At 41.5% G+C, this 27,035-nt stretch overlaps 1 protein-coding gene across 1 annotated transcript in view; it reads right to left on the bottom strand.

Annotated features, from left to right (window-relative positions):
• The window catches only part of PGM5 (phosphoglucomutase 5), a 48,979-nt gene that overhangs the window by 11,308 nt on the left and 10,636 nt on the right, over positions 1–27,035 (bottom strand). The window contains exons 2-10 of the mRNA XM_077344858.1: positions 25,199–25,361; positions 23,663–23,809; positions 22,783–22,908; positions 21,665–21,855; positions 19,741–19,895; positions 6,432–6,547; positions 2,166–2,301; positions 788–971; positions 65–199 (exon numbers count right to left, since the gene is read on the bottom strand). Of these exons, the coding sequence (XP_077200973.1) occupies positions 65–199; positions 788–971; positions 2,166–2,301; positions 6,432–6,547; positions 19,741–19,895; positions 21,665–21,855; positions 22,783–22,908; positions 23,663–23,809; positions 25,199–25,361 (1,353 nt within the window). The remainder of the gene's footprint in view (positions 1–64; positions 200–787; positions 972–2,165; positions 2,302–6,431; positions 6,548–19,740; positions 19,896–21,664; positions 21,856–22,782; positions 22,909–23,662; positions 23,810–25,198; positions 25,362–27,035) is intronic.

A 27,035-nucleotide genomic window follows, 5' to 3' on the forward strand; every position in this document is an offset into this window, starting at 1 on the left:
GACTTCTTCTAAATGCTCAGTGTTTGCTTTTACCAAGCCTAACGCAGTTTCCCTTTGCACTTACTTGTGGCTCCTTGTCATGTTTGCTGGGGTCCTTTTCATAGCTTTCTGCATAGATCCTAAGAGTGGATCGCACATGACTAGAAGAGCTTAATCTGAAGATGAGCCTGGATGCATCTGAGAAGATTATCCTCAGCCCCTTAAGGAGAAATTTCAATGTATTGGTGTCAACAACTGTTTTCAAGCTGATCACATCTTAGTATCATTTAACATTATTGTAGATGCTAAATAGCTGTTTTGCAAGAATGCCAATATGCCTATCCCTTCATCCCAACCCGGGCATCAGAGAGCTGGGGGGGGGGGGCTATAGAGTTATTGTAAAGGGCCTACAAATCCATATACACACTAAGCATTGCACTTTGATCTTCTAGTCTTCAGGTATTTTCTCAATACACAGATAATAGTACAACTGTCTGGTGGTGGTGGGGGAACCACCTTTTTTTTAATGTTACTGGAATAGACTAGGAACTATGGCTCTGTATCAATACAAATCTGAACCAGTTTGCAACATATGAATTTACTAGGACTTGGAGCTGATTAAAGTAGAATGAGTCTGAATGTTCACTCCAATTTAACATACACTTAATATGGAGCAATTCTTTATACATAAATCGGAAACTTTACAAAAGTTTAAATGTCAAATTGTTTACCAAAAACTAGGCTTGCTCTGTTGAAGTGGAATTTTTGTTGCTGTTTCTTTGCCTTTCATACCTGTCTCCTTTCATACCTGTCTTTTGGTCACAGTGCCATCTACGGGATCCACATATTCAAAGCTATTTGCTTTTTGCACACTGTAGACATTGCTTCCAACAGCAAACTGTTGATTACTGAATGACTTGTCAGTGATCAAAGCTTCAAGTTCTCTCATTATAAAATACGCTGTTTTAGGATCCAGTGCTTCATAATCAAACCTTGTAATGCAGGAAAATTAAGAGAGCAGAACTTCAGCAGATTAATGAAAACTTTAAAAAGGAATTTTAACATATTTGGAAAACAGTATCTGAACAGCATGGTCTTGGAAACAAAACTGGTGTCAGCAGCACTGGGACCGTTTCCACACAACTCAAGATCTTAAGTTCTTTTAAGTCCTGGATAGTTTTTATTGGCTGTTTTATATTGGCTTAATGTTATAGCTTGGTCTAATTTTATTGGCCTAGCTTATTTTATTGATTTATTTATTTACATAACTTATTTTATTGACTTGGATTGGCTTTGTTGTGAGCTGCCTTGAAAACATCAGGAGAGGCAGCACATATATATTTTATAAATAAAACAAAATATCAAAGGCAAAGGAAGGCCTGGTGCCAGCCACAGTCCCTTTGCACCATACAGTATGGTTCAGTTCAGTTATTTCACACAAGAAGATCATGTCACTGTTGTAGCAGTGATGCCAAAACCCATTGCTAGTTCTGCCACAACAATCACAGTTGTTTTTTTTAAATTCCAGCACTTGTCACACTGTTAATGGGGTGTTATTTGTTTTTTTCTTTTCTATCATGCCTTTGTCAGATGCCTAAGATACCTTAAAAGCAAAATAAAACCATTTTTAAAGGCCCAGTGCGGTTGGCCCAATACAACATGAATCAAGCATCCTCCTCAAGAAGCATTTGCTAGTTTTCATAACTACTCCTAGATCAGTTTGGCTTGGCTTTTCTTGGAACTGGCTTCAGATCAGACTTAACACTTCAGCTGCAATCTACAAAAACATGCTTGCCAGATTAAGGTTCTTATAGAGGCCATCCCTAAATGACACTGTGTTAAGTATGTACACCAAGTTTAAATCGTGGTTTGCAGTTTGACTTGAACACAGCCAGAAGCGTGTAGATAACTATTACTAGTATAATTATTTTTAAGATACCAAAAATCTAAGGCGCTTTGAAAAAAACAGTCCCTTGTATGAAGTGGCTCTTCTGAACTGAACATAGTAATCTGCAATGAAATGGATGTCATTTAACTTCCCTTAAAGAGATGCATTTGCATTAGCACTAAGCAAAGAACCAGTCTTTGGATGTATCACTATGAGGTAGACTATTCACTACACCTGCTGCTAGTTTAGCAGCAGACTGTCCTATGGTGTACTGATCATACATATTTGCTATTCTTACCTGCAGTAGTAATGACGGCCAAATTTAGCCCAGTGTTCTCTGACTATCTCTTCCACGCTTTGTTTGCGGGCTGCCATGATAGAGAGCCAAACTAGGACAGCCCAAAGTCCATCTTTCTCCCGGATGTGGTCAGAACCTAAAAGAAAAATATTAATGTACTAATTACACATCAAACAAATTTTGAAGATTAAGAATAAAGACACTAGAACATAGTGCTTCATAATTGTCATTGGGTCACAATCTTGAATACATTTCATGGAAAATATAAAATTGTCCAATTAACAAAATACCCATCCATACCTAAGAACTCAATTGAAATAGCACATCTGTTGGCTCAATTGAAATAGCACATCTGTTAGCCTCTGTAATTTAAAAGTTGTATTAATAATACACATGATCCATTTTTAAGAAATGTAATCCAAAGATGGTTGATAAGCATGTAGGAAACGTTTATGTCTATAATTTGAATTTAATTCAATGAATTTAACTATTTAGATGGTATATGTGTGTGTGCATAACAAACCTGATTAGAGTATCATACTCTCAAGTACAAAAAGAATTAGAATCCACCATTGAAGGCTGAAACTGCACAGATGATGATGAAGAAGAAGTGTTGATTCTTATATGCTGCTTTTTTCTACCAGAAGGAGTTTCAAAGCGGCTTACATTCACCTTCCCTTTCCTCTCCCCACAACAGACACCCTATGATGTAGGTGAGGCTGAGAGAGCTCTGATATTACTACTCAGTCAGAACAGCTTTATCAGTGCTGTGACAGGCCCAAGGTCAGCCAGCTGGCTACATGTGGGGGAGCAGAGAATCAAACCCGGCTCGCCAGATTATAAGCCTGTGCTCCTAACCACAACTCCAAGCTGCTTGACAGAGCTTAAGTCTCGTGAACCAGCTTGGACTGCTGACCTCTAATCTGGAGAACCAGTTTTGCTTCCCCACTTCTCCACATGCAGCCAGCTGGGTGACCTTGGGCCAGTCACAGTTCCCTCAGCCCCACCTACCTCACAGGGTGTCTGTTGTGGGGAAAGGAAGGGAAAAGTGTTTGTCAGCTGCTTTGGGACTCCTTCAGGTAGAGAAAAGGTGAGTATCAAAAGAAACAGCTGCTCTTAACATAACCTGTATGATTATCTGAAATGTTAATTTACAGAATTACCACTCTGATAAAGATGATCCTCAAGTCAGCTTACAAACAATACGACAGAATTTTAAAAGTTCCCTAACAGCCCTTGGGTCACTGGTCAGTGGCACAGGTCAGAGTAGCCTTCCTGTTGCATCTGCAGAGTATGGGCAAGTGTGAGTTACACAAAATGTTCTGTAAGGTAAGGAGAAAGAAAGCTCCTGCGGCTGTTTGCTGGTCTTCTCCAGGGAGGCTGTGCAACTTTCCTGCAGCTCTTGGACCTCTGGAGGAGGCCAGCAAATCTTTCCTCTCATGGTTGTCACTTCATATCTTTGACTTCTTCCTATTCAAGTTACCGCACAGAGAGCCAACAGCTGCTCGTATAAACTTGGAAACAAAGTTTAAACAAAAAGCAACCCCCCCCCAAATGTATTCCTACTACTGCCAAAATGGATTAAATCAAATATATAAATCATGTGTGCAGCTCTCGCAATGGTGAAGAAAAGTTTGCAGATGGAGCCTGAAGTGTGATGGCTATTGCTGCCCCTTTCTTTTTTAAAAGGCCAAGGCATCACTCATAATATCCACATCTTACTAATTTCATATGACAGACCCCTTTCTGCTGCTACAAAAAAGGAAGACTTTGCTATAACATTGGTTGAACTCCAGAATCAGCTCCCAGGGAACAAGTCTGAGAACACAGAGCGTAGTGAGTCATTGCCAAAACTCCTTTGTCCTTTTATAGCATAAAGGATGCTTTTATTTACCATGCAGCACTTTGTTATAAATGTGGGTATTTACATTACTGAGAGATTGCGGTCAATATATTAATAACTAAGAAATGATCTCTGTTTAGATGCAGATTTGTGGGAGCATCTCTCTTTTTCTAGTCATCGAGTAAAGCAGTAATTTGGATGCCAATCTGAATTAAGTTTCCAAGAACAAATCAGAGAACTATTAAACTCTGTTTTGAAGTAGGTAAAGAATTATTCTTGATACGGGCTCAATTCCCAAATATAGGGGGGAGGGGGGAGAGTAAGGAGAGTAAAAAAGTTACACTTGTAATCCTAGTACCAATCAATAAAGCCATCACTGGAACCAAGGAATCCTTCTGACAGCCTGAACATTGTTTACTGTATGGTACATAGACATGCTTCCAGTGTATAGACTTTGCCTTAAAAAAAGGGAAAAAAAACAAATTTTCCACTGAATGAATTTACTTATCAGTCCTAGACTGTCATGTGATATAAACAGAGCATGTTTATGGCATCTCCATATCGAAACCATGTAGAGAGATAGGGGCCTCCCTCCCACTGGTTAGCATGATTAAGTATCAGCTCTTTCCACACATCAAGGATCTCTGTGTAGCTCTTGCTGCTGTTGCAAATACAAACACATTTATAGTGGCAATGAAGTGGCCACTCAACAGTTTGCCCTGCATTTTTCATACCTCTGCTCCTACAGCCATTGTTTTGCTGCATATCATTGAAAAATCCATTTTCTGGCTTTTAAAATCAGCAACGGCTAGGTTACTATAGATTACTATGGCAGTGTAAAGTGTGGAGGCATGTGACAGGCGGGGGGGGGGGATCCCATCTTCTCCCTGCTCACTGGGCCAGCTATTCAGTGGTCATCTTACCCGCCTAAAGCTCTGCCACTTCTGCCAGCTTGGTTGAAGCAGGAGTGACAGTCCCTGCATTTCACCTGCTGTTTCCATCTTGCAACGCCAGCTGTGGAGAGGGCAGTAATTAAAGATGCTGCTGTTTCAGCCTGACTGGCTCACATTGCAGCACTGGGGGGGGGAAGCTCCCCCTGTTCTTTGCTTGCCTGTGTTCAGGTGTCCTGACTGGCTGATACAGCAGCAACTCTCACTCCTCCCTCCCCTTCTCCTTTTAGCCCACCCAGCACCCACCCACACCAGTGGTATGGTGGGGAGAAATGGCAATATCTCCCACTCACTTGCAATGCCACTGCCTCAGTCCAATGGGTTTAGCTTAGGTGGTTCCTCTAATCCTCCAAAAATCTTGCAGTGTGGCTTCACAAGATTTAGCATACTACCTCCCCAATTTTTCTACAAACCTGGGCATCCTCCCAGATCTGTAGGAAAGTGTTTAATATGGCTCCATTCTCTGGTCTATTGATGTGTATTGGAAAAAGATTAATAGGGGTTGACATTGTGTGGATGCTCCAAAACAATTCCTGATGTAGTTTGGATGCAAAACTGAAGTAAAACTTCTGTGATGAAGCAACCATAGTCTCCTGAATATGGGAAATGTCTTGCAAGGGAACAGCAGGGAGTGCAGGATCAATATGGATCAACCTAAGCCTCATGGATCCCAGCTGCATAAATGAGACTCAAACATCAATTCAATAATGCTTGTATTTGTTTTATATATTAATGTAAGAATGAAATGGTTTCCACTGAATACCTGCAAGATTTCGTTAAATTAATGTATGCGTGTTTGAGGTATATGTGCATGTGTATCTAGAAGAAAGATCCGTTAAGGGAGCTAAAATTTGAGTTACTTTAATCAGGCCATTTTTTCCTGTTCTTGGTTCAGGAGCAGGAGTCCACGGAGGGTCTTCCCGTCACAAAACTCTGTGAGCTTAAGCAATGGTATTATTAAATTTAGAAGTCTTTCTTCATTGTGGTAGGCTTCTGGTCTTATGAAACAGAAGTACCAAGATAGCCCTTGCTAGTTATGTCCAAATATCCAACAATGAATATGGAACATATTTTTCAGTTTGTTCTTCTGATAACATTATGTAGTTTGTAATTCCTTATGTGTTTGACAGATTTCTAGTCAGCTGTTAATACCATGGGACTGGGGACTTTCATAACGTGGACTAAAACAGGCCTACAAAAGATGCCTTCATCTTCACTGCCAAAATTAAGATAGCCCATTGACTATATGTTGCGACCTGTACAAGCTCCTGCCCCCACAACATAGGCAACAAAGCCAGGAGGTGCGTGGGGATCCTAGTGGGCCAGTATATATACATACATATGGGATGCATAGTCATAATAGGAGTAGTCTGCATTAAAATATCCAGCCCCCCTAAGTGCCCAGTTCTCATGTATGCTTTATGCCATTATATTTGACATAAAATCTGCCACACAGAATACATGAGGTCTCACCAGTGCCAAAGCTTTCTTCTCCACAGAGTGAACATCGACCAGAATCCATCAGATTTGAGAAGAACCTCCAGCCTGATGGTGTTTCATAGACAGGAACTTTCATGGATTTTGCCACCCTAAGAGATACGTCACAGAACACCACAACATAAGGATGGTTCAGTTATTTTATACATGTTTGCAAATTTATTCTATCAAGAGGCTATATTTGCTGAATGGGAAAAGATATCTCTTCCACACATGCAGCTAGCAAAACCAACTTCTATAAATCAGTGATAAATATAAGGCACCACTTAAAAAAGACACACTGAAATCTTGAAACTGCCAAATGAAGTCTTTGGGGTATCCAAAGAACAGATTATTAAATTTGCATCCTACTTTTCCTCCATTTCCTCACATAGATTCCTAAAAGGTCTAGAGAGGCATTGATTTTACCTACTTGATACATAAAGCAGCAGTCTTGATTAAATGTTCAGACCACTCCGTTATGTAAAGATTATATATTAAGGGTATAAGCCAAAAGGGTGTGAGCCAAAAGGGGGGGCAGTACAGAAGTAAAAAAAATAATAAAGTGCTAGTTTTAAAGTGCTTGATTTATGGTTAGAAAGCCAAAAGTTAAACTCTATTCACAACAGTTAAAAATAGCCTAAGAAGGCTCGAGATAAAGCTGATCACTTTTTCCTTGAAGATCACTTTTTCCTTGAAAATCGTATTTAAATCCACCATTCAAATTGACTTAGAAAGGACCATAACCCTGTTGGTGTATTCTTTTCTGCCAGTGTAATTCCCGTTGTAGCTCTTAATGTAAAACTGTCTTATCTCAAGAGCTACAAGCCATATGATATAGGAAATCTGCTAAGAACAATAAAAGCCTCAATTCCTATTTTCCCTCAAAGTCATATGGAAAAAGACTCCTGACATTTTTTGCTAAAGTAAGATGATTTATTTTTGCTATATGACTAGAGCATAGAATGGATCAAAACAATTTATTGTTAATTTTTTTCTGGACTACAGAACAATGAGAGAGGCTTTTTAAAAGAACAACTGAGAAACTATTCTTAACATCTCTCTCTCTCTTCCTTGGCTTTTCCACTGACCAGGTGTCAGCTGCACATTTAAAAAAATGCTGATGGTGGCATGGGAGAACTGCCTGGAAAGTCTGTAGTATGTGCACTAGCACCTCACTGACACACAGTTCACTCCTAGGGAACATAAGTCACAAACAGTTAAGTAGTGTGCAAATACAGACTGGATTCTAAAAAATGGACTGAGACAATAGCTTGGGTTTAGAATGAAGTAAACAGGCACCCACGCTATCCTCCCAGAACTTGTGAACGGAAGAGTAAAGTCAAAAGTTGGTGGAAAATTGAGGGCACTGCAATTAATAGTTGAAACATATGAAAGGATAAGTTTTTAATGACACATACTTAAGTACACCAATGGAAATCACTCACTGGCACTGTAATAACCTTTGGAAAGTAAGAAATAATTAATGGCCTGATGCAACATTTAGAAGATTTATATCTTTCTTCTTGACTGCAGAGTTTGAGATAACTAACAAAAACAGTAAATCAAAACAATACAATAAAAATGAAAGTATAAAGTTCACCCTAAACTTTAAGACCAACCCAGCAATACAAGAACAGGATTTTTTTTTTAATGTGCCATCCAAAGCAAGAAAATATATGCATCGTATGAATGGTTATAGTATCATGAAGATTTATTTGTATGACTACTAACTCTTCTGGCTGGACAGAAGATCCTGAAAACATGGTTAAGAAACTTATTCAACTATAACCATTTCTGTTGTCTTCTCTTGAAGCTACAGACATATATTTCAAGAGAACTATATAATGCGGAGGAAGGAGATGACATTATCCAACAGATAAGCATGCCAACCTGTCTTGAACTCTTTAAACACTAGGACACAGTCCAGCAATGAGGATGTCTAATCAGACAGCACAAACTGGAATATGTAGACTAAGATAACGAGAAAAATTTCAAGTGGAAAACTGGGAGGCTGGTATGGGGGTGGGGGAAAGAGAAATTCCAAACAAGCAGTAAGATTTCAGGATCACAACAGTGCTACAGCCAAGAGAGGTCAGTCGCTGGGAAGGCCATCACGAATATCTACATGGACACTTCATGCCATAAGACCAACTGGGAAGAGTTGAGTCACACAAATTTCTCAGAGCATCAGCAGATATTATCTCCAATTGTGTCTGGGTTTGTATATTTGTGGCTTTCATTGTGTTGAAATTTGTAGAGAAACACCAGACTTCCAGCCCTGCATCCCCCTTTAAAAAAAAATAAAATCTACAGAATGAGCCAAAGTCTGCAGGAGCAATACATAGATGCAGCAATGGTGAATTATACTTTTCTCTATGGCAACCAGCAGGGGACATTAAGTACCGTTTAGATGGAAGCCAGTGGCCAAAATGGCGAGGTGAATCATGGTATTACTCCCCTCCACACCTTCCTGACGTGTCTTCCCCTTCCCACATGCTGCACAAGCAGCAAACATGAAAACAAAACCACAGCAGGCCAGCAGAGGGCACAGCGAAGGCGGCAGATTCCCCCATCCACCCTCCGCCATTGCAAATAGCATAATCCTCTTTTTAGGTGTTCTTACCTAAGTGCATCCTTCCCATTCTGAAATGTGCGATCCCCCAGCAAGTTGTTTTGCTTTTTTCTTTTTCAAAGTTGAGCTTTTTGTTATAGCCAAACTAAACAAACATTTTAAAGACACCAGGCTCTTTTCATGCATGACCACAAATATTTCAATGCTAACTACAATTCATTTCAGATGCGGAATCACAAAATTAGCTTCAGTACAAGACTTCTTATAAGGTATGACAGGCTTTCCTGCTTCTTTCTCAGCATAGATTTATTTCTAAAGTTTATATTGCCTATGTATACAAAAGATTCACATGCAAGAGTTTACACCAAGGATGGTATTAGTTCTATCTGCTACATTCTGAATAGAACTAATTGTTTGATTTACTCTTAGAAGACTTGTGGAGTTCAATGGGTTGTATGCAATTCAAATAGTTATCTTTAACAGTGTGATCTAAATACACTGTTCCTTAATGTCCATCAATTAGACATAATGAAATGAGTACATTTTCTAAAGCTTTTTTGCTTTGTAATGAAACATTCTTCAGATAAATGGTTCCACATTATAGGGGTGTGCATTCAACTAATCTGAGCCAAAAAATACTCAAAAGAAAACTTATTAGTATTTTGGGGGTATTATTTCAGCTGGATTTTGATATATTTCAGCCTGATAGCTGAAGTTGAAGGGTGTTTAGAAGGGTTGCACTCCCTTTAAACAACTTCTGAGTGAACTCCTAGCTTGGAGGTATTTAAAGGAATCGCAAGCCCTTTAAACATCTTCAGAGTTAATATACACCACAGCTTGCAAATGGAATTTAAATTTTAAAGGGACTGCATCTGCAGGGGCAGACAGAACAACCATTGTGAATGGATGTCCACAACATATCAGGCTGCTTGTTCAGCCTCGCGTATGTTTAACAAGGTCTCCTGTGTGCAAACTACAGTCCTAGTAAAACCCTTCAGGACAGGGGATTGTTATAAAATCAGCCACACACAAACTAGCCTCTTCTGCAATATCCTGAAAAGTCAGGAATTTGTGAATAATCCAAAATTAAATTAAATGCGAATGACACAACATATGCCAGTATTCAGACAACACTTTTAGCAAACTCTTCTGATTTTAGAACAGGTCAAAATTATACAAACAACTTACTGAATTCTCTCTTCCTCCCCCCAGGTCTGTTACACTCCAGTGCCTGTACTTCTCATCTGACCCCATTAAACCCTAACAATTTAACAGTGGCAGCCCTATGAAATAGATGTTTGGCTTCTGGATATTTTCACTCTGATTGCACTGTGCTCCCTTAAAAGGCATCAAGTGTCTATACCGAGAGTGAAACCAAACAACTGCCAATCCTCCATATATGGTAAAGTGTTAGAGATGCTATTTCCACTGCCTTTAATTTACGGACTGAATAGCAATGGAACGGTCCTCCTTAAACAGATAACCAGGGATGTTTCAGAGAGCTAAGATACAACATGACAAATAGGTCTTTAGAAGAACTAGAAGGGATAAAATATAAAGGAGCTGGAAGCAACAAAGAAAGTCTGCTCCAAGCCCTTGGTTTTAAGACAGATGACTTCAGAGCAAATGGTTTCAGGCACCTCACATGCTAATTTGCAAGATCTCTGGCTGTTGCATATCTCCTCTCTGCAGGAATCCCAGCTGGGGCTCTAATTCCAGACATAATCCTGGCTGAGAGTGTGCCACTTGGGAAGAGCACAAGGAACTACCACTGTCATGTCTAGATTTGTACTGGACTTAATCATTGCTTGCTAATAATGTACTTTAAAATTATGTCACTTTATTAATTAGTTTCTGGAACACTTTAAAGTTACTTTCCTTCAATGGAACCCCAGGAGCAATGGAAAAGGACTGCTATGCCAAAAGAGCAATTAAATAGCGTCTCCTCCTTCTCCGTTACAAGTTGGGCTGTTCTTATGTATTAAAGGTTTTAAAGGCAGAACTATCAAAGCAGACCCAAAGGACTAAGCAAAGCCACATAAATATTAACTGCTCTGTTAAGAAAATATTAGTTCAGGAAAACAACTGCATTATACTTAATATATATAAAGAGACAATGGCTAAGCTCCAAAGCTTTATAAAGGCTGGCTGCCTTTCCAAAAGATGCTTCCTAAACCACGAAACCACTATTTGGATTTCTCTGAAGATTTCACCATACCAATGCTGCTTCCTGAAATTTCTTCTCTGAAAAGCTTTCTCACCTGCATACCAAATGACCTGAATGGAATACCATACTGTGGGCATAATTACTTCAAATAAATAAGTGCCAAACTGCTTTGTGATCTTGAGATTAATACTGGAGGACGTGGGAACTATCCCTTTGCACTCTACCTCAATTGATCAAGGACACAAAAAGAGCTTCCAGCACTCCATTCTCAGTACAACCATGGAATGGCAACATTTCCTTCTAAGTTATCCTTTACAGAAAAAGAATGACTGAAACACCCTGAAGGGGTAGTAAGACTCCCATTCAGGTGGGGCTTAGTGCTTAGAGTGCTAGACTATGAACAATGGGGCTCAAATCCCTCACTCTGCCTGCCATGAAAGTTTGGATCTACCACAAGATCTCACTCTGACCTACCTCTCAAGATTTTTGTTGTGAGGATATGGTGGAGGTAAGGGATGATCTAGTAAGTTACTCAGGGAGAAAATTAGGGATAATTTATTTCTTCTTGGGCAGAAAACTAAGCTTCTAGGGAGCCCTGGCCTTGCTGCCTCTATCTTAAATGCTGCCTTCCAAAGGCCATTTCCTGCTTCCTTCCCAGCTTCCTTGGCACTGCCATTGTTTGCAAGAGAAAGGAACATTCCCCCCCCCCCCGTTATGGGGCAGCCGCTATTCCAGAGACTCACTCTACACATAAACAAATTACATTTTGACATCTTTGACATTTTATTCTCCTTTTCTTCCCTCCTGTAGTGACCAAGACAAAAACCTTATTCAAGGCAGAAAAAAATCACTTTTGTAATGAAAAGGCATTACTGATGTACATAATCAGATAAAGAAAATACAATTCCAGTTAATTAAATTTACTGAAAGTTTATTTACCAACTTGACAGAAGCCTAAATTACATGATTCTTTAAGTCTGGCTCTACAAACACCAGAATTTACCAAAAAATCATATGAACAAGAAATTTAATTCTATGGAGAGGGACATAGCACCTGTTTGTAGCTGCAAAACACGGGAGAAGAAATAATTTCATAAACAAATAATTTAATAAACAATTATTTCATATGAAATAATTTCATAAACAGAAGAAATAATTTCATAAACACAAAATAATTTCATAAACAAATAATTTCATAAACATAAAAGGCTGAACTCTGAGAATTGCTGGCTCTTCAGAGCTCAGCTTGGAGAGAAAATCATGATGCAGCATGACAGAGTCAGAAGTTACAACCAAATTTGGGAACAGTTGTAAGCGGAAAGTTTTGGCAAAGAAAGTGTCAGTTTCAGGATTGTTTTTATACATCAGTATGATATGACTCTGCCCTCAGACCTAATTGTTTCATCTGCCAAAACGTACAGATCTTGAAAGGTTATGTCGGGCCAACAAACAGAGCGTTGTGGTGGAAAGTGCTACAGCCAACTGATGGGGACCCCATAGCAACCCAGGATTTCCCTGGTGCTGTCCCATCCAAATACTGACTAGCAGGGCCCATTCTGCACACATAGAATAATGCACTTTCAATGTGCTTTGGCAGCTGGAGGTTCCTGTGTGGAACAGGAAAATCTACTCCTAAAGTGCATTGAAAGTGCATTATCTATTGTGTGCAGACTAGGCCCTGGGTGAACCAACATAACCTCTGAAATCTGACTAGATCACCTGGGGCACCCAGGTCAAGGCAGCCAAACACTGCCCTTCAATCTTTAATCTGTCTAATTTCAAAATAACATCTTCTAGTAAGCAATATCAGACATTTGCTCTTCTCTGGTTCCTGCTATTCCTCTAACCGCTAAATGAAAAGATTCTTGATCATTCTGTGATACAAAAGCAATTTAAAATGATGTGTAACATACAGCCAATCTAAAAATTAATCACATGCAGAACCACATCTTCTGCAATAATGTGCTACTGCTGTTCGAGTCTTACCTAATAAATACAATCATATCACATTTGTGCTTCTTCCCAGTACCTCAGAGAAGCATAATTAGGGTTTCTCTCCTTTTATCAACCCGTTTGAATTCTAGTAGCAGAAGTTAAGTGTGAGGGTTTCTCCACAAAATTCTATGGAAGAAAATGTTTGGAAGGACATCTTTCTACAAAGAAGGAGAGCTTATGCTCTCCCAAAACCCTTGGGAAATGCGCTAAAACCAATATAAGCAGCTTGTTATGCATATAACTTCTTCAGATCAAAGCCAAACACAATGTATGCTGATATGGGCAAAAAAAACACAAATAGAAAATTCAAGCATTTCTGACAAAGAAAGATTTGTGACTGGGCAGCAGTTTTCTAATAACAAAAGCACTTGGCTCCTAGCTCTTACTTCCTATTGTGTGAAACTGCACACACAATGTACATCCACAATACTTCTGATGCCTGAATTTTCCACACTCTCCCCAGGAATCCTGCAGAATGCTGTGCAGCATATAAGTTGTTCAATATGTTTTAAAGGTTATCTTGATCCATCCAGGTCAATGGATTGGTGATGCTTTAAAAGTGCTTAGCTGATATCAGAATATATTTAACCCATCAATGAAAGGGACAACAACAGGATGGGGACCCATGACTCATAAATGTAATTATGTTCCCAGATTGTGCAGCAAACTCATCAAGTACGCTGGACCTGTTCCAGGGCAACACTGTGTTGACAGGCCCTTTCCCTTGAATTCTGCAACACAGAGACTGTTCCCATGGCCGAAGGATTTGACGACTTTTTCAGCAGCTATGCCTACTTAGGTTTAGCAGTCACAGAATGATATTCTCTGAACTGTATCTTGTGATAACTTCTCATTCTGTCAGTAATATTCACTTTTAGGGGAAAAACAGAAAAGCCAGACTGGCTCTTTACTCACCAGTCATGCATCTGCATCAACAGTTAGACCAGGCTTTTTAAACCAGGGTTCCGTATTCAAATCAAAACGTTGAGGGAGATTGTCAACCTCTCCTTAACATCTGGAGAGTTTCCCAAGGGGCTCAAGGAAGCAGTGGTACGCCCCTTACTAAAAAAGCCATCATTGGACCCACGGAACCCCGCCAGTTACCGCCCAGTTTCGCACTTGGCGTTTCTGGGTAAGGTGATAGAGCGGGCCGCGGCGGACCAAGTCCTAGGTTTCTTGGATGAAACTTTGGCCCTTGACCCATACCAGTCTGGCTTCCGCCCTGGCCACGGGGTGGAGACCGTGCTGGTCACCCTCATGGATGATATGGATAGGGGCCAGCTGGATAGGGGCGGCTCCGCCATTCTCGTGCTTCTAGACCTGTCAGCCGCATTTGATGTGGTCGACCACAAGTTATTGGTACACTGCCTCGCCGGAGCTGGAATAAGGGGGACTGCGCTTCAATGGCTGGTCTCCTTCCTCCAGAACCGGACGCAGAGGGTTGCGATGGGGGAGAGTATGTTGAGCCCTTGTGAGCTCCCTTGTGGGGTTCCGCAGGGGGCGATACTCTCTCCCACACTTTTTAACATCTATATGCGCCCTCTAGCCCAGCTGGTCCGGGGCTATGGGCTGGGTTGCCACCAATATGCGGATGACACCCAGCTCTACTTCCTAATGGACGGCCAGCCGGACTCCACCCCGGATACATTTGCCAGCTGTTTGGAAGCGGTAGCTGGATGGCTCAGGCAGAATCGCATGAAACTCAACCCCTCCAAGACGGAGGTCCTGTGGCTGGGCAGAAGAGGGCAGGACCAGAAAGCATGCCTCCCATGCCTGAACGGGGTGCAATTAACACCTGCACCAGTTGCCAGGAATTTGGGAGTGACATTTGATGCCTCCCTCTCTATGGAGGCTCAGGTCACCAATGTAGCTCAGACAGCATTTTTCCATCTTCGCCAAGCCCGGCTACTAGCGCCCTACCTGTCCTCGGAACACCTGGCCACAGTGATCCATGCAACGGTCACTACCAGATTAGACTTCTGTAACTCACTCTACGCAGGCCTTCCCTTGTCTTTGACTCGGAAGTTACAGCTGGTCCAAAATGCGGCTGCCAGGGTCCTCACTAGAACACCTTTGAGGGCCCACATTCAGCCAGTGCTTCGTCATCTGCACTGGTTACCAGTCTGTTTCCAAATCAGATTCAAGGTATTGGTATTGACCTTTAAGGCTATACGCGGCCTGGGTCCCATCTACCTGCGGGACCTCTTGGTTATGAATTTACTGGTTGTCCCGGGCCCACGGGATGTTCGCCTGGCCTCGACCCAGGCCAGGGCCTTTTCAGTGCTGGCCCCAACCTGGTGGAATGAGCTCCCAGAAGAGCTAAGGGCCCTGCAGGATCTACCAGCTTTCCGCAGGGCCTGTAAGACGGAGCTCTTCCGCCAGGCATATGGTTGAGGCCAGGGCAGCTCTCCCACTAATCCATCAGAGGATCCCCTCCAATATTGAGATCTCTAACATCGAGATCATGGTTAGATCTATTGTATTGGTGCCACCCTCTTCTGAGCATTATTCTCTCTACCAGGCTGAACTAAGATCAGAATTGTGACCACCGCCGCTATATGTTATATGTAACTTTTAATTGGGGTTTTTATGGGGAATTGATTGTGTTTTAACTATTTATGTTGTAAACCGCCCTGAGACCTATTGGGAGAAGGGTGCTCTAAAAATTAAATAATAATAATAATAAATAATAATATAATGTACTACAGTATGAAAGTTTCAATATAAACAGCCCTGAGCCACAATTAATATAAAATCTGTGCATCAGTTTTTAAACACAGGCCAGCTCATTTTTTAGTACTTCACAGAGATCCAGTCAGAACTAGTATAGAATGATGCTATTATTCCAAAACAGAGGCAAATATCAGAACTACCGCCCTGAGCCCCCGAGGAGGGCAGTATATAAATATAATAAATAATAATTATAATAATAACTATGCAATATACATGCAAAATGATCTGAAGGACTGGCTGAGCTTTCAAAGAGAGGTCCCTGCAGCATCAGCTTTGTGAGTGGAATTTTCAAGCAGTTTGGTTAAGACATTCAAGAATGAAACCCAGCTGGCAATCCCTGGATAGTACTGTTCAAGCAGGGCAGTACTTCAGTCCAAAGCTTCTCCTATGAGTAGGCCAAGAACCAATCCCACGTTCACTATGTCACTAAGGTATACTTGGGGACAAGAGATGAACGAGTTATCCCAAGTGCCATCACATCATTCAGGCCGCTGACTGGGGTACCTTGGATGGGACCTGGGGAGGAGGCCTCATCACCATGAGCTAACTGACTACCCAGTCCTTTTCTACAGTCACCTGCATTGCCACGTGGCACAGTTCTGGTTCTCTAGTTGCAGGTTACCAATCCATATTTAGAATATCCTCAACAAATACTTGATTCTGTTAGCCCAGATAAGCATAAGAGGAGTCTGAACACACTCTCAGGTGCTGAAGTACACAACTGGTCAGGGAGGAAAGTTCAGACTTAAGCCAGGCAGCCAGAAGGTTAAAAAAAATGAAAGAGGTCTGTGGAGCACAGCAGAATCAAGGTCAGACCAGAAGTCAGGATTCAATGGCAGTCCTAGGCTAGGAAAAGTATAGCTGAGGTAGGGCAAGGAGCCAGAATCTAAAAGATAATCCAAAACAAAGGCAAAGTAAGAGGTCAAACTAACACGTAACAGGAACCAGAGTAAGGCATGTCACATTACAGGCATGCTGCTTCAGCTGTAAGCAGCAGTTTTATACCTCCTGGCTAGGTTTTATCAGACCCTACTGTCGGCTGGTTCCAGAAATCCTCACTGGATCCCACCAGTTGGGGTGTGCTTCCTCAACAGGCTACCTCTCGGAAGAAATTATGATGTAGGGGAGATTGGCCAAGCAGTTTGCTCTGAAGGCAGGCAGCCTAGCTGGCACATACAGCTGCTGACCCAGCTTCTAGATTTGAGTCTTCATGGCACCTTACAGTTTCCCTGTACCCCATTTTGGTTTAATAGCACTTATCCTCCTTTACTGGCCATGTAGCCAGAGAAGACCATGAAGTCTCTAGAGCTCTATCCTGGCACCAGAGTTTGTGTACTTTACAGCAAATTCATCCTACCATGGATTTTTAAAGCTTACCTCTGAGAAAGAGCCTCTTGTGGCGCAGAGTGGTAAGGCAGCGATATGCTGTCTGAATCTGTCTGCCCATGAGGTTGGGAGTTCAATCCCAGCAGCCGGCTCAAGGTTGACTCAGCCTTCCATCCTTCCGAGGTCGGTAAAATGAGTACCCAGCTTGCTGGTGGGTAAACGGTGATGACTGGGGAAGGCACTGGCAAACCACCCCGTATTGAGTCTGCCAAGAAAACGCTAGAGGGCGTCACCCCAAGGGTCAGACATGACTCGGTGCTTGCACAGGGGATACCTTTACCTTTACCTTTACCTTACCTCTGAGAAAGCTTAGTGTTATCAGTACTCTCTAGATAAGTTCTGGCTGCTCTGAATTAAAATTAAAACTAACATTAAGAAGAACTAGTGCCTGCTCTTTTACTTAAGAAGAGATTCAACCCCCAAATATTATCCCTTATCTTTGACACATTATTCATTTGCAGCTGCTATCTACGGAAAGTTCTTGGCTCAAAGAATATAGCCATTAAAATGCTTGGCTGAAAACTCAAGAAGAAAAGAAAATTCTGCAGGAATAAGAAATATGGACTGTTGAACTGATTGTGTGAAGGAATGAACTCATCATTACAAGCTGTGATAATACAACTGCAGACAGGCCATTAGAAGTACCCTTGGCTTTTCCTGCTGGGTAAACGCTGAATGAAGCAGCAAATCACCCCAAGTACAAGATCAAAGCAATAAAAAGGAGTCAGGCTTGACTCCTAAGAGACCGTAGGAAAACCATGTTGGATCAGTGGCTCATCCAGCCCAACACTGTCTCACACACTTGCCAAAGCCCAGGTGCCATCAGGGGGCCCACCAGCAGTGCCAGAACTCCAGAAGCCCTCCCACTTTTGCCTCCTTCAAGCACCAAGTGTACAGAGCATCACTGCCACAGACATAGTGTTCCATCTACACCTTGTAATTAGTAGCCGTTGATAGATCTTTGCTCCAAAAATTAATCCAATTCCCTCTTGAAGCTGTCTATGCTGTCTAGGCACCACTTTCTACAGCAGTGAATTCACTCTTTGGGTGAAGAGGGCATGTCCAACTCAGAGTTTCAAAACCTGTGGGTTCCAGCCCAAAAGTGAGTCAAGAAGCCTGAGAAAGTAGGTCCAGGTTTCTGCGGTTATATTGTTTTGTGCATGCTCTGTTTGTTTTTTTATGTATCACTGTACCAAATACATTTCAATTTGTTCCCATACCAAAAAGGCATACCACTAGTCTAGCTTACTCATCACTAGCTCTGTGTGTGTAACATGCTATCAAGTTGCTTCACACTTCTGGTGACTCTATAAATTAAAGTTCTAATCTCCTTAGCCAGCCATTATCAGGTCTTGCAAACTGAGAGATGTGGCTTCTTTGATTAAGTCAATCCATCTCATGTTGGGTTTCCTTTTGTCCTGCTGTCTTCAATTTTCCCTACCATTATTGACTCCCGGCCCACCCTGCCGCACAGGTGAGCCGGCTGATTGGTGGCCATGGCGCCGTCCTGGGGAGCCGTCCTGCGGGCTCAAAGCATGCCCGCCATGTCAGGGACGCGGCAGGCCTGCTCCGAACCCCGCGCTGATGCCTGGGGACTCGTGGGAGAGGGGGCGGCCGGGGGAGGCTTCAGCATGGCCCTCGGAGCAGGCCAGCCGCACTGGACCTGCTCCGAGGGCAGCGCCAAAGCCAGGGACTCAGGAGGGAGGGGGACGACCTGGGGAGGCTTCAGCACGGCAAGGGATTTGCGGGAGAGGCTTGGGCGGGGACGGGAGTGGGGGGCTGCCCCGTCTCCTTCTAAGCCCATCACTTCCCTCCCCTCCACTGGCCTGCCTCCCACACCCAGCCGCCCGTATTTGGGCTAGAGCAGGCCTTAAACCTAGTTATTATTAATATAATTTACTAAATTTAAATTCAAGATATTCCTTAAGAAACCATTTTTTATTCAACCCCCAAAAGCACCAGAAAATACATTTTAATGTCTTCAAAATAGCAATTTTGTTGCTAGAACTGACACATGAAAAAAACAGGCTTGTATGACTAGACAAGATACACTGGATGTGTTGAAATGTGCTGAAGTGCTTAGAGGCTGCCCTTCAGGTGAACTGGAGTACTGGCAGCAACACTGCCATGAGAGGAAATGTGTGCACAATGAATTAACTTGAGAGTGACATCTTTAGAATTCACAGCAAAGCTGCCTCAGATAAGAGAGACTGGAGGGGAGAGGCCTATCTCTTCCGCTTAAGATGAAGAGAATGAGAAGGCAGCTAATACTGTTACTCTGTCACATGCGTACCCCTTTGACGAGTACTCTGATGAGTAGCAACATTTGGTGTGTGTGGGGGGTCAAAATAGGCAACATGTTAATCAACAATATTAAATACCGCCGTGTAGCATCCCTAGAGCTATCCCTAGAAAATTGTCTATGGCAATGAATTTTTTGCGCCTTTTACCTGTCCAGTGCTGTACTGGTAGGCATGCTCCTACCAAAGCCTCGCACAGGCATCTGACATAAATATGGAATGCAATGGAGATTGGCAGCAATGATGGCCAGTGAATCAGAAGGGTTCACAAAAAATCCATTTTGACCCAAGATCATATAGCGGTCCTGGAAAAGAAAAGAAAGCACAAAGGAGGGGGCATAAATTAAGTAGAGGAGTTCTGCCACAACACCATTGTAAAAATATCATTTCCATGTTGCGCTTTCTCTCCCCATCTGTCCAGCAAAGGGAGACCATGACTGGCTCCAGCCTGTCTTTGGCTCCAGCCTGTCTCATTGAACTAAGATACATGTATGTGTATTTCCTGTAAAAATAATCTTTTCACTGATTAGGCCTGACCCAGAGCTCACAGGGAATTATAATTGCCTTCCCCTCTTCCACTTTTTTTCCTTTTACTGGAGCTCGGTTTCACTGCTGTGATAGATCAGACTAAAAAGACTGATGAGGTATGTAAGAGAAGAACTTTCTTATTTATACTTGAATCAGAGCTCATGAAATAAGACTGACCTAGCCCCTTATTTCCCCACTTAATAGCCATGAATTAGGCTGCCCAATGTTTCTTTTCTACTTGTTTTGAATCCTGAACAGAAAGGAAATTCTGCCTGATAGGTCAACATAATCACAGTGCATGATGGGAAAAGTAAAAAGTATTCCTTCACTGTACTGTTTTGTATAAGGAGGGTACAGAAGCTAGTTCAAGGAGGGACAATTTTCTTTAGAAGAGTTAGTATTTATACCCTGCTTTTCTCTACCTGAAGGAGTCTCAAAATGGCTTACAATTGCCCTCCCTTTCCCCTCCCCACAACAGACACCCAGTGAGGTAGGTTGGGCTGATAGAGCTCTGACAGAATTGCTTTGTGAGAACAGAACTACCAGGGCTATGACAAGCCCAAGGTCACCCTGCTGGCTGCATGTAGAAGAGGGTGGAATCAAACCTGATGAGAAGCCGCTCACATGATGAGAAGCCGCCACTCTTTACCAATACACCAAGCTGGCTTTTTAACTAGCAATACTAAATTCTGATGACGGTAGAAATTGGAATATTTGTATTGCCCCCAAAAGTCTACAAGCTCCTGCTGAATTAAAAAGACGCATTTGTGTACATGATTTTAATTCAGCAAGATTTTTGGGATATTAACTCTTGAGAGTCTAAGCTCGTCCTACTGGACTTAAATAAAGCTCTTCTGCTGCATACCAATATGGCAACCTCCTGAAACTATATTTGTAAGTCTTTACTTATTGCTTTTTTTCCATTGAAAAGGGCATCTTGTCCTCATAGTTTCAAGGAACTGTTCAAAACTTGCCTGTTTGAATCTTGCCAATGAAGAATCAAAGAAAATGAAGCTTCCAGGGAACTGTTTTTTCCTAAAATGCTTATGTACCACTGTTCCTGTTATACAGTTTGTTACTTCCTTCCCCAGAATGTCAATTTGATAATAACTAAAGAGATGCATGTGTATCCATCACACATGGCAAATTACATTTTGAATTCTACATATACAGTGTTTTAATAAGCCAATGAACAGTGAAGTGATGTCTGGAAAATATCCCACATGAAACAGCCTCATTGACCCAGTACTGAAAGCTGGGTTATAGTTGCAGTTTCAAAAGCTTTAAGTTGGCATTCTATAGTCAATTAAACAATTTTGTTTGAAACTTTAAATAACAACAAATCCAATACTAATACTTGAAAAAACTGGGCTAGTCATGAATAAAATATAGATTTTTCAAGGACACAAGTGATGGCTTGACAATTCTTCTCTTCTGAACATAAATGAAAGCTGGGAATTTGTTTAAAAGCCTCTCCCTGAACATCATGGCGGAACCAACAGAGAGTTACTTTTAACCACAGAGCCATCCTTTCCAAAATACTTACTCCATCTGCATCAAAGGCAGCTCCAAATCCATACTCTCCTCCTTTCATTGCCTCCAGTAAAGAAGATGCATATGTCAGGTTCGGGTCAGGATACTGGCCTCCAAAGTCCTCCATCGGAACACAGTCCACCGCAGAATTAGCAGGAGCTCCTAATTCATCACACAGGATTCTTCGGACATAGGGACCCATTACTGCAAAATAAACGTATCCTCCAATTTCAAGAGAGTGCACACACTTTGTATCTTTATATTTGTATAATATGTGAGCATTTTATGACCACCACTAATGGCCAGGTAAAGTTCAGAACAAAACATACACACATCTGTTGAATGAGGTAAGATCTCTATCTTGAAAAGGTTAGTACCAGAGGAATCCATGAATGCATAGTTTCACTAACTTGAGTCTCTGAAACTTATTCAATGTCAGTTCTTTCACAGAAGACATTTTCTCAGGTCTGTTAAGATAAAGAGAGGTCGTATCACATGTGCAGAGAGGCACATGGTACAATCTTTGCTGAATATGCAGAACTGCATGTTTAGAAGTTTCTGTACATGGAAAGCTCCTGACATGCAGGCACTTCTAGGTTGCATTCTTAAGTATCTTTTCTTACTGAAAACCAACTGTAGACATTTTCTAATGGTTGCCAGACTGGCCTTATTTTAAAGTCGCACCCCCTTTTTTTAATTGCGCAAACTTCTAGACATTACAGTCCTATAAATATTATTGCTGCCCTTGTGGCATAGGTGCCTTTGAAGGTTAAATATAAATAGCCACTCTATACATTTTGAAGACATCTTTCCAACAAGGTCAGATCAATGTAACCTTTCTACTGCTAGTCTGAAAAGTTAACCTACATCAAATATTGAAGTCAGGCTCACTTCACTGAAATAGTTTATCTACCAAACTTATTAGGAGGCCTTTGGTTAAACAAACCCTCAGCCCCTGTGGGAAATATGTAACTAATACTGCTGAGCTACCTTAGATGGCTTATGTAAGACCTATTTAAAAGTGCAAAAGAAATGCTAAATATAATTATTTTGTATTGATCATGTAACTATTATTTCTATATTATATTATAATATATTATTTTCTACCCCTTCAGAATGCAGTCCCCTTACCTCCATTCATAGCATCAATCCTTATCTTAAGTTGGTCTGATTCTGTAAGCAAACTTCTAATAGCACTGAAGTCAAACACTGTCCGCAGCAGGTTGAGGTACACTTCCACAGAATCTATTATCTCAACTGAATAAATAAGGTAAAAGAAACAATGTCTAGTTAATCTCTGAATTTTTAAAAAATCTCTGAATAACTGAAAATCTATTGCACAAAACATCATATACTTGGGACCCAACATTGTCATACTAGCTAATGCCATCAGCCATCAAGTACATTTTTATTAGGTCTTATAAGCTGCCACTACTCTCAAGTTCCTAGAAATTCAGGAAGTAAGCAAAAATGATGTTTCATAAACTATCGATAAGCAAGATTTCAGAGAAGTTTACTTGATAACAGCTGGGCAAATGATGGAGTTATATCTCTACAACAATGATCATTGCTCCCAATCAACAAACTGGATATCTCAAACTACACTAATTGCCAAATTCCCACCCTCTACACATCTGTAGTTGAAAGACCTGTGTTCCTGTCAAAATGTACATTACTTGAGCATCATTACTAGCACCAAACAGATATGTATCAAGCAATTAGTACCACCAATTTGTAAAAGTGCCAGGCTAGCCTGATCTTGTCAGACCTCAAAAGCTAAGCCAGGGCAGTTAGTACTTAGACGGGAGACTGCCAAAGAAATCCCAGATTGCTACACATATTCAGACAATGCCAGAACATGTCTGATAGTTTTTTGCCTTGAAAATCTTAGGGGGCACCACGAATTAAGAACAATAATGGCAATTTCCACCACCATTTGTAAAAGTACGCAAAGCAAGCAAACTACTTTATAGTAACTCAGAGAGTCCAATGGTGCAAAAGAATACAGTACCTCGGAAAGGCTTGAATTTGTTCTCCAGATCAAATTCTTGTCTTCCTAGACGAGATAAGTCAATTCTCAAATCAGGACAAATGGCATATTCTTCTAGGGTTTTGCTGATCTGGTAGATTTTATCAGAAACAACATCTGGAGCTGGTCCTGAAAGACAAATCTTTCAGTAAGTAATCTAGCATTAGTGCTCAAAGTATCCTAAATGCAAAAAAATGGTCAGCAACATATATCTGGAGCATCCCTATAACTTGAGCTAACAAACTTTAAGAATGCTATAAAACACAATCAGCAGCACATTCAAAATCAACCTCAGAAGCCCGATTTTATTTCATTTATTTTTTAGACTTCTATTCTGCCCTGTCTTGACCTTCATGGTGCTTCCCAAATAAAATTCCTAAAATCGCCACTGTGTCACTTCTGGCTTCAAACAATGTGAAAAGACAAACTTGCTAAAGGTGGGGGAGATATGACAGAACAATAGTTTTTCACTCAAGTATAGAGCTGAATTATCTACCGTATTTGCCGGCGTATAAGACGATTGGGCGTATAAGACGACCCCCCAACATTTCCACTCAAAATATAGAGTTTGTTACATTACATTACAGTACTATGGGCCACTATGGGCAGCTATGTCTATCCCAACTGAAGTGCACTCGGCGTATAGGACGACCCCCCCCCCACTTGGAGGCATGTTTTTCAGGGGGGGAAAGTAGTCTTATACGCCAGCAAATACTGTACTTGAAGAAGAGAGAAGCTGAAACTGAATTCTTTCACTGCACTGAAAACTTGTTAGTCGAAAGATGGAATTACAAGTCACCATATACCTTTAGAATATATAACAGTCAAATAGGCAGAAGCGGATATAACTCGATTTCATGGATCTTAGGACAAAAATGAATGTCCCACTATAGCAAGTACACCTCTTTCTCTTGACTATCAGATCAATGCTAGCTCTGCTCTTCTAGGCCCATTTATTTCAATGGATTTAGAAGGCTGCAACTTTCCTTAGGATTGCCCTGTTACTGATGCATATGCACATCCAATCCTGGATAAAGAAACTGGATGTTCCTTTTTATGAGAATGAAGTTGTACATCAAAAGCTGGTACTTCTGATTTTCATGCAATATTGCCCACAGCTACTGATGGACTGAGGCTTAAGTTCTCTACCATTTCCTGCAAGACTTTCATCATACTTTGTGTATCGAGACAGTATAGAAATCTGGAAGATCTCTATGAAGTGAGAAAACAAGGCTTCATAATAGTAAGTTCCACAGGATATACTACATTAACATTTAATATCCGGCAACATTTTAAAAAAAAAACCTCAGCTGGCAGTGTAACAGGTCTTTGGAACAAAGAACACCTGTTGATTTCTCTGGGGAACCACCCAACAAAATGAAGCTTGGGGGGGTATCTCTTAAAATGCGTGAAAATACACAGAAAGTAGACGATTATAGTCAGTTCCTTCTGATTCTAACTTGAGTTTTTTTACACATCTAGATTTGCAATGCTATAGAATATCAAAAATACTCTTACCTCCATTGGCAACATTAAACTTAACTCCAAATTCTCCTCCAGGTCCTCCAGGACAGTGACTAGCTGTCAGAATAATCCCACCAGCTGCTTTGATCTTTCGGATAATGCATGACACTGCAGGAGTGGACAAGATGCCATTCTGACCAATAACCAGTCTTCCAATCTAGACAAATCAGACAAAAGTGGTGAGATCATATTTGATAAATGAAATTTAATTACTTTAATAATCAAACTGAAAATATGAAACCTAAGACCAACTAGTTGTTAAAACTACAATGCTGGATATAGAGAAGATATACTCAAAGAGGACAACAGTTTAAAATGCATCCATCCATGACAAAGGGAAAGGGATGGTATACATGCATTGCCAATGCATATTTACAAAAATTGTACCCCAACCTTCTGCCCCCATCAGGGCCACCAAGGTAATGAATGGATTAAAAAACATTATTAAATCAAATCTTAAAAATGATCACATCTAAACAAAAATACATAATTAAACCAATTTACACCAAAGCTACAATATACACACATACAACACAATTAAACACCTCCTAAACACAATTAAAACACTGGGCAAGAAGTTTACCACATGGGATCCGTTGCACCACACTGTCACCCTGTTTATGGGGTAGGGCAGGTTGTCCCACCTCTTCCAAGCTCCACACAGGGAAGCAGTCTGCCTGTTGTACCCCGTCCACCCCGGATGTGTGCTCCCACACAACAGCCAGGGCAGCGAGGTTCTGCCAAGTTTGGTGTAGTGGTTAGGAGTGTGGACTTCTAATCTGGCATGCCGGGTTCAATTCTGTGCTCCCCCACATGCAACCAGCTGGGTGACCTTAGGCTCGTCACGGCACTGATAAAACTGTTCTGACCAAGCAGTGATATCAGGGCTCTCTCATCCACCTCACAGGGTGTCTGTTGTGGGGAGAGGAATGGGAAGGCGACTGTAAGCCGCTTTGAGCCTCCTTCGGTTAGGGAAAACCGGCATATAAGAACCAACTCTTCTTCTTCTTCTTCTTCTTCATGCTGTGAGGTGGCATAGGTCTCTTAAGAAATTATTTTCAAGAACATGGTACTGCGTAACAATGCAATACCACATTCTTTTTTTTTAAATGCCCCAGGAGGCTCTGTCACGTGGCAGAATTGCCTGCGGCATTTCCCCCCCCCCTTCCGGGAAGCCATACTCGGGTGTGGGTAGGATGAAGCCAGACAAGGATGGCCTGATTCTTTGGCAGATGCACACTCCAGACCCAACATAGGCACCAATGAACCCTGTGGCAAAGAAGGGAGCACTGATTGATCTGTGTCCCCTTTCCATGAGCCAACTGAGGGCTTGAGTCATGCCAAGCCCGGGATCACCCTGTACTGGTGTGGCAGCAGGAATTCAGCAATGAGTAGTGAGTCAGGCCAAATCCCTCTTGCGGTAATGGTTAGAGGGAATGTCAGATTTAAAAAACCAACAGCCTTCATCTGCCAGCAGAAGATGGCAACAGAAGAGAAAATATTAGTCTCTTCTCCCTGGCCCAAGAATCCTGGAGTGTCACCACAACTCAGAAGTCCCTCTCCCATGTTGCCACTCCCCTAAACTCATAAGGGCAACTGAAACAGGGCAGTGGTTGGGTAGGCTTGTAAGGGCGTAGACCAGCCTTCAGATATGCTGGTCCTGAGCCATACAGAGCTTTGTTTGAATTGTGCCTGGTAAGAAACTGGGAACCATACACATATAACACATCTGGATTTGCATCAAGGTCACCTGCTTACTTGGAAGCCTGTGATGCATCTATTGATCAGAACTGTATCAAACTTTGAGCTAAAATCTCACATACTATCAAAA

Source organism: Paroedura picta, chromosome 7, assembly GCF_049243985.1.
Source record: "Paroedura picta isolate Pp20150507F chromosome 7, Ppicta_v3.0, whole genome shotgun sequence".
In the NCBI taxonomy this organism is placed as follows: Eukaryota; Metazoa; Chordata; class Lepidosauria; order Squamata; family Gekkonidae; genus Paroedura; species Paroedura picta.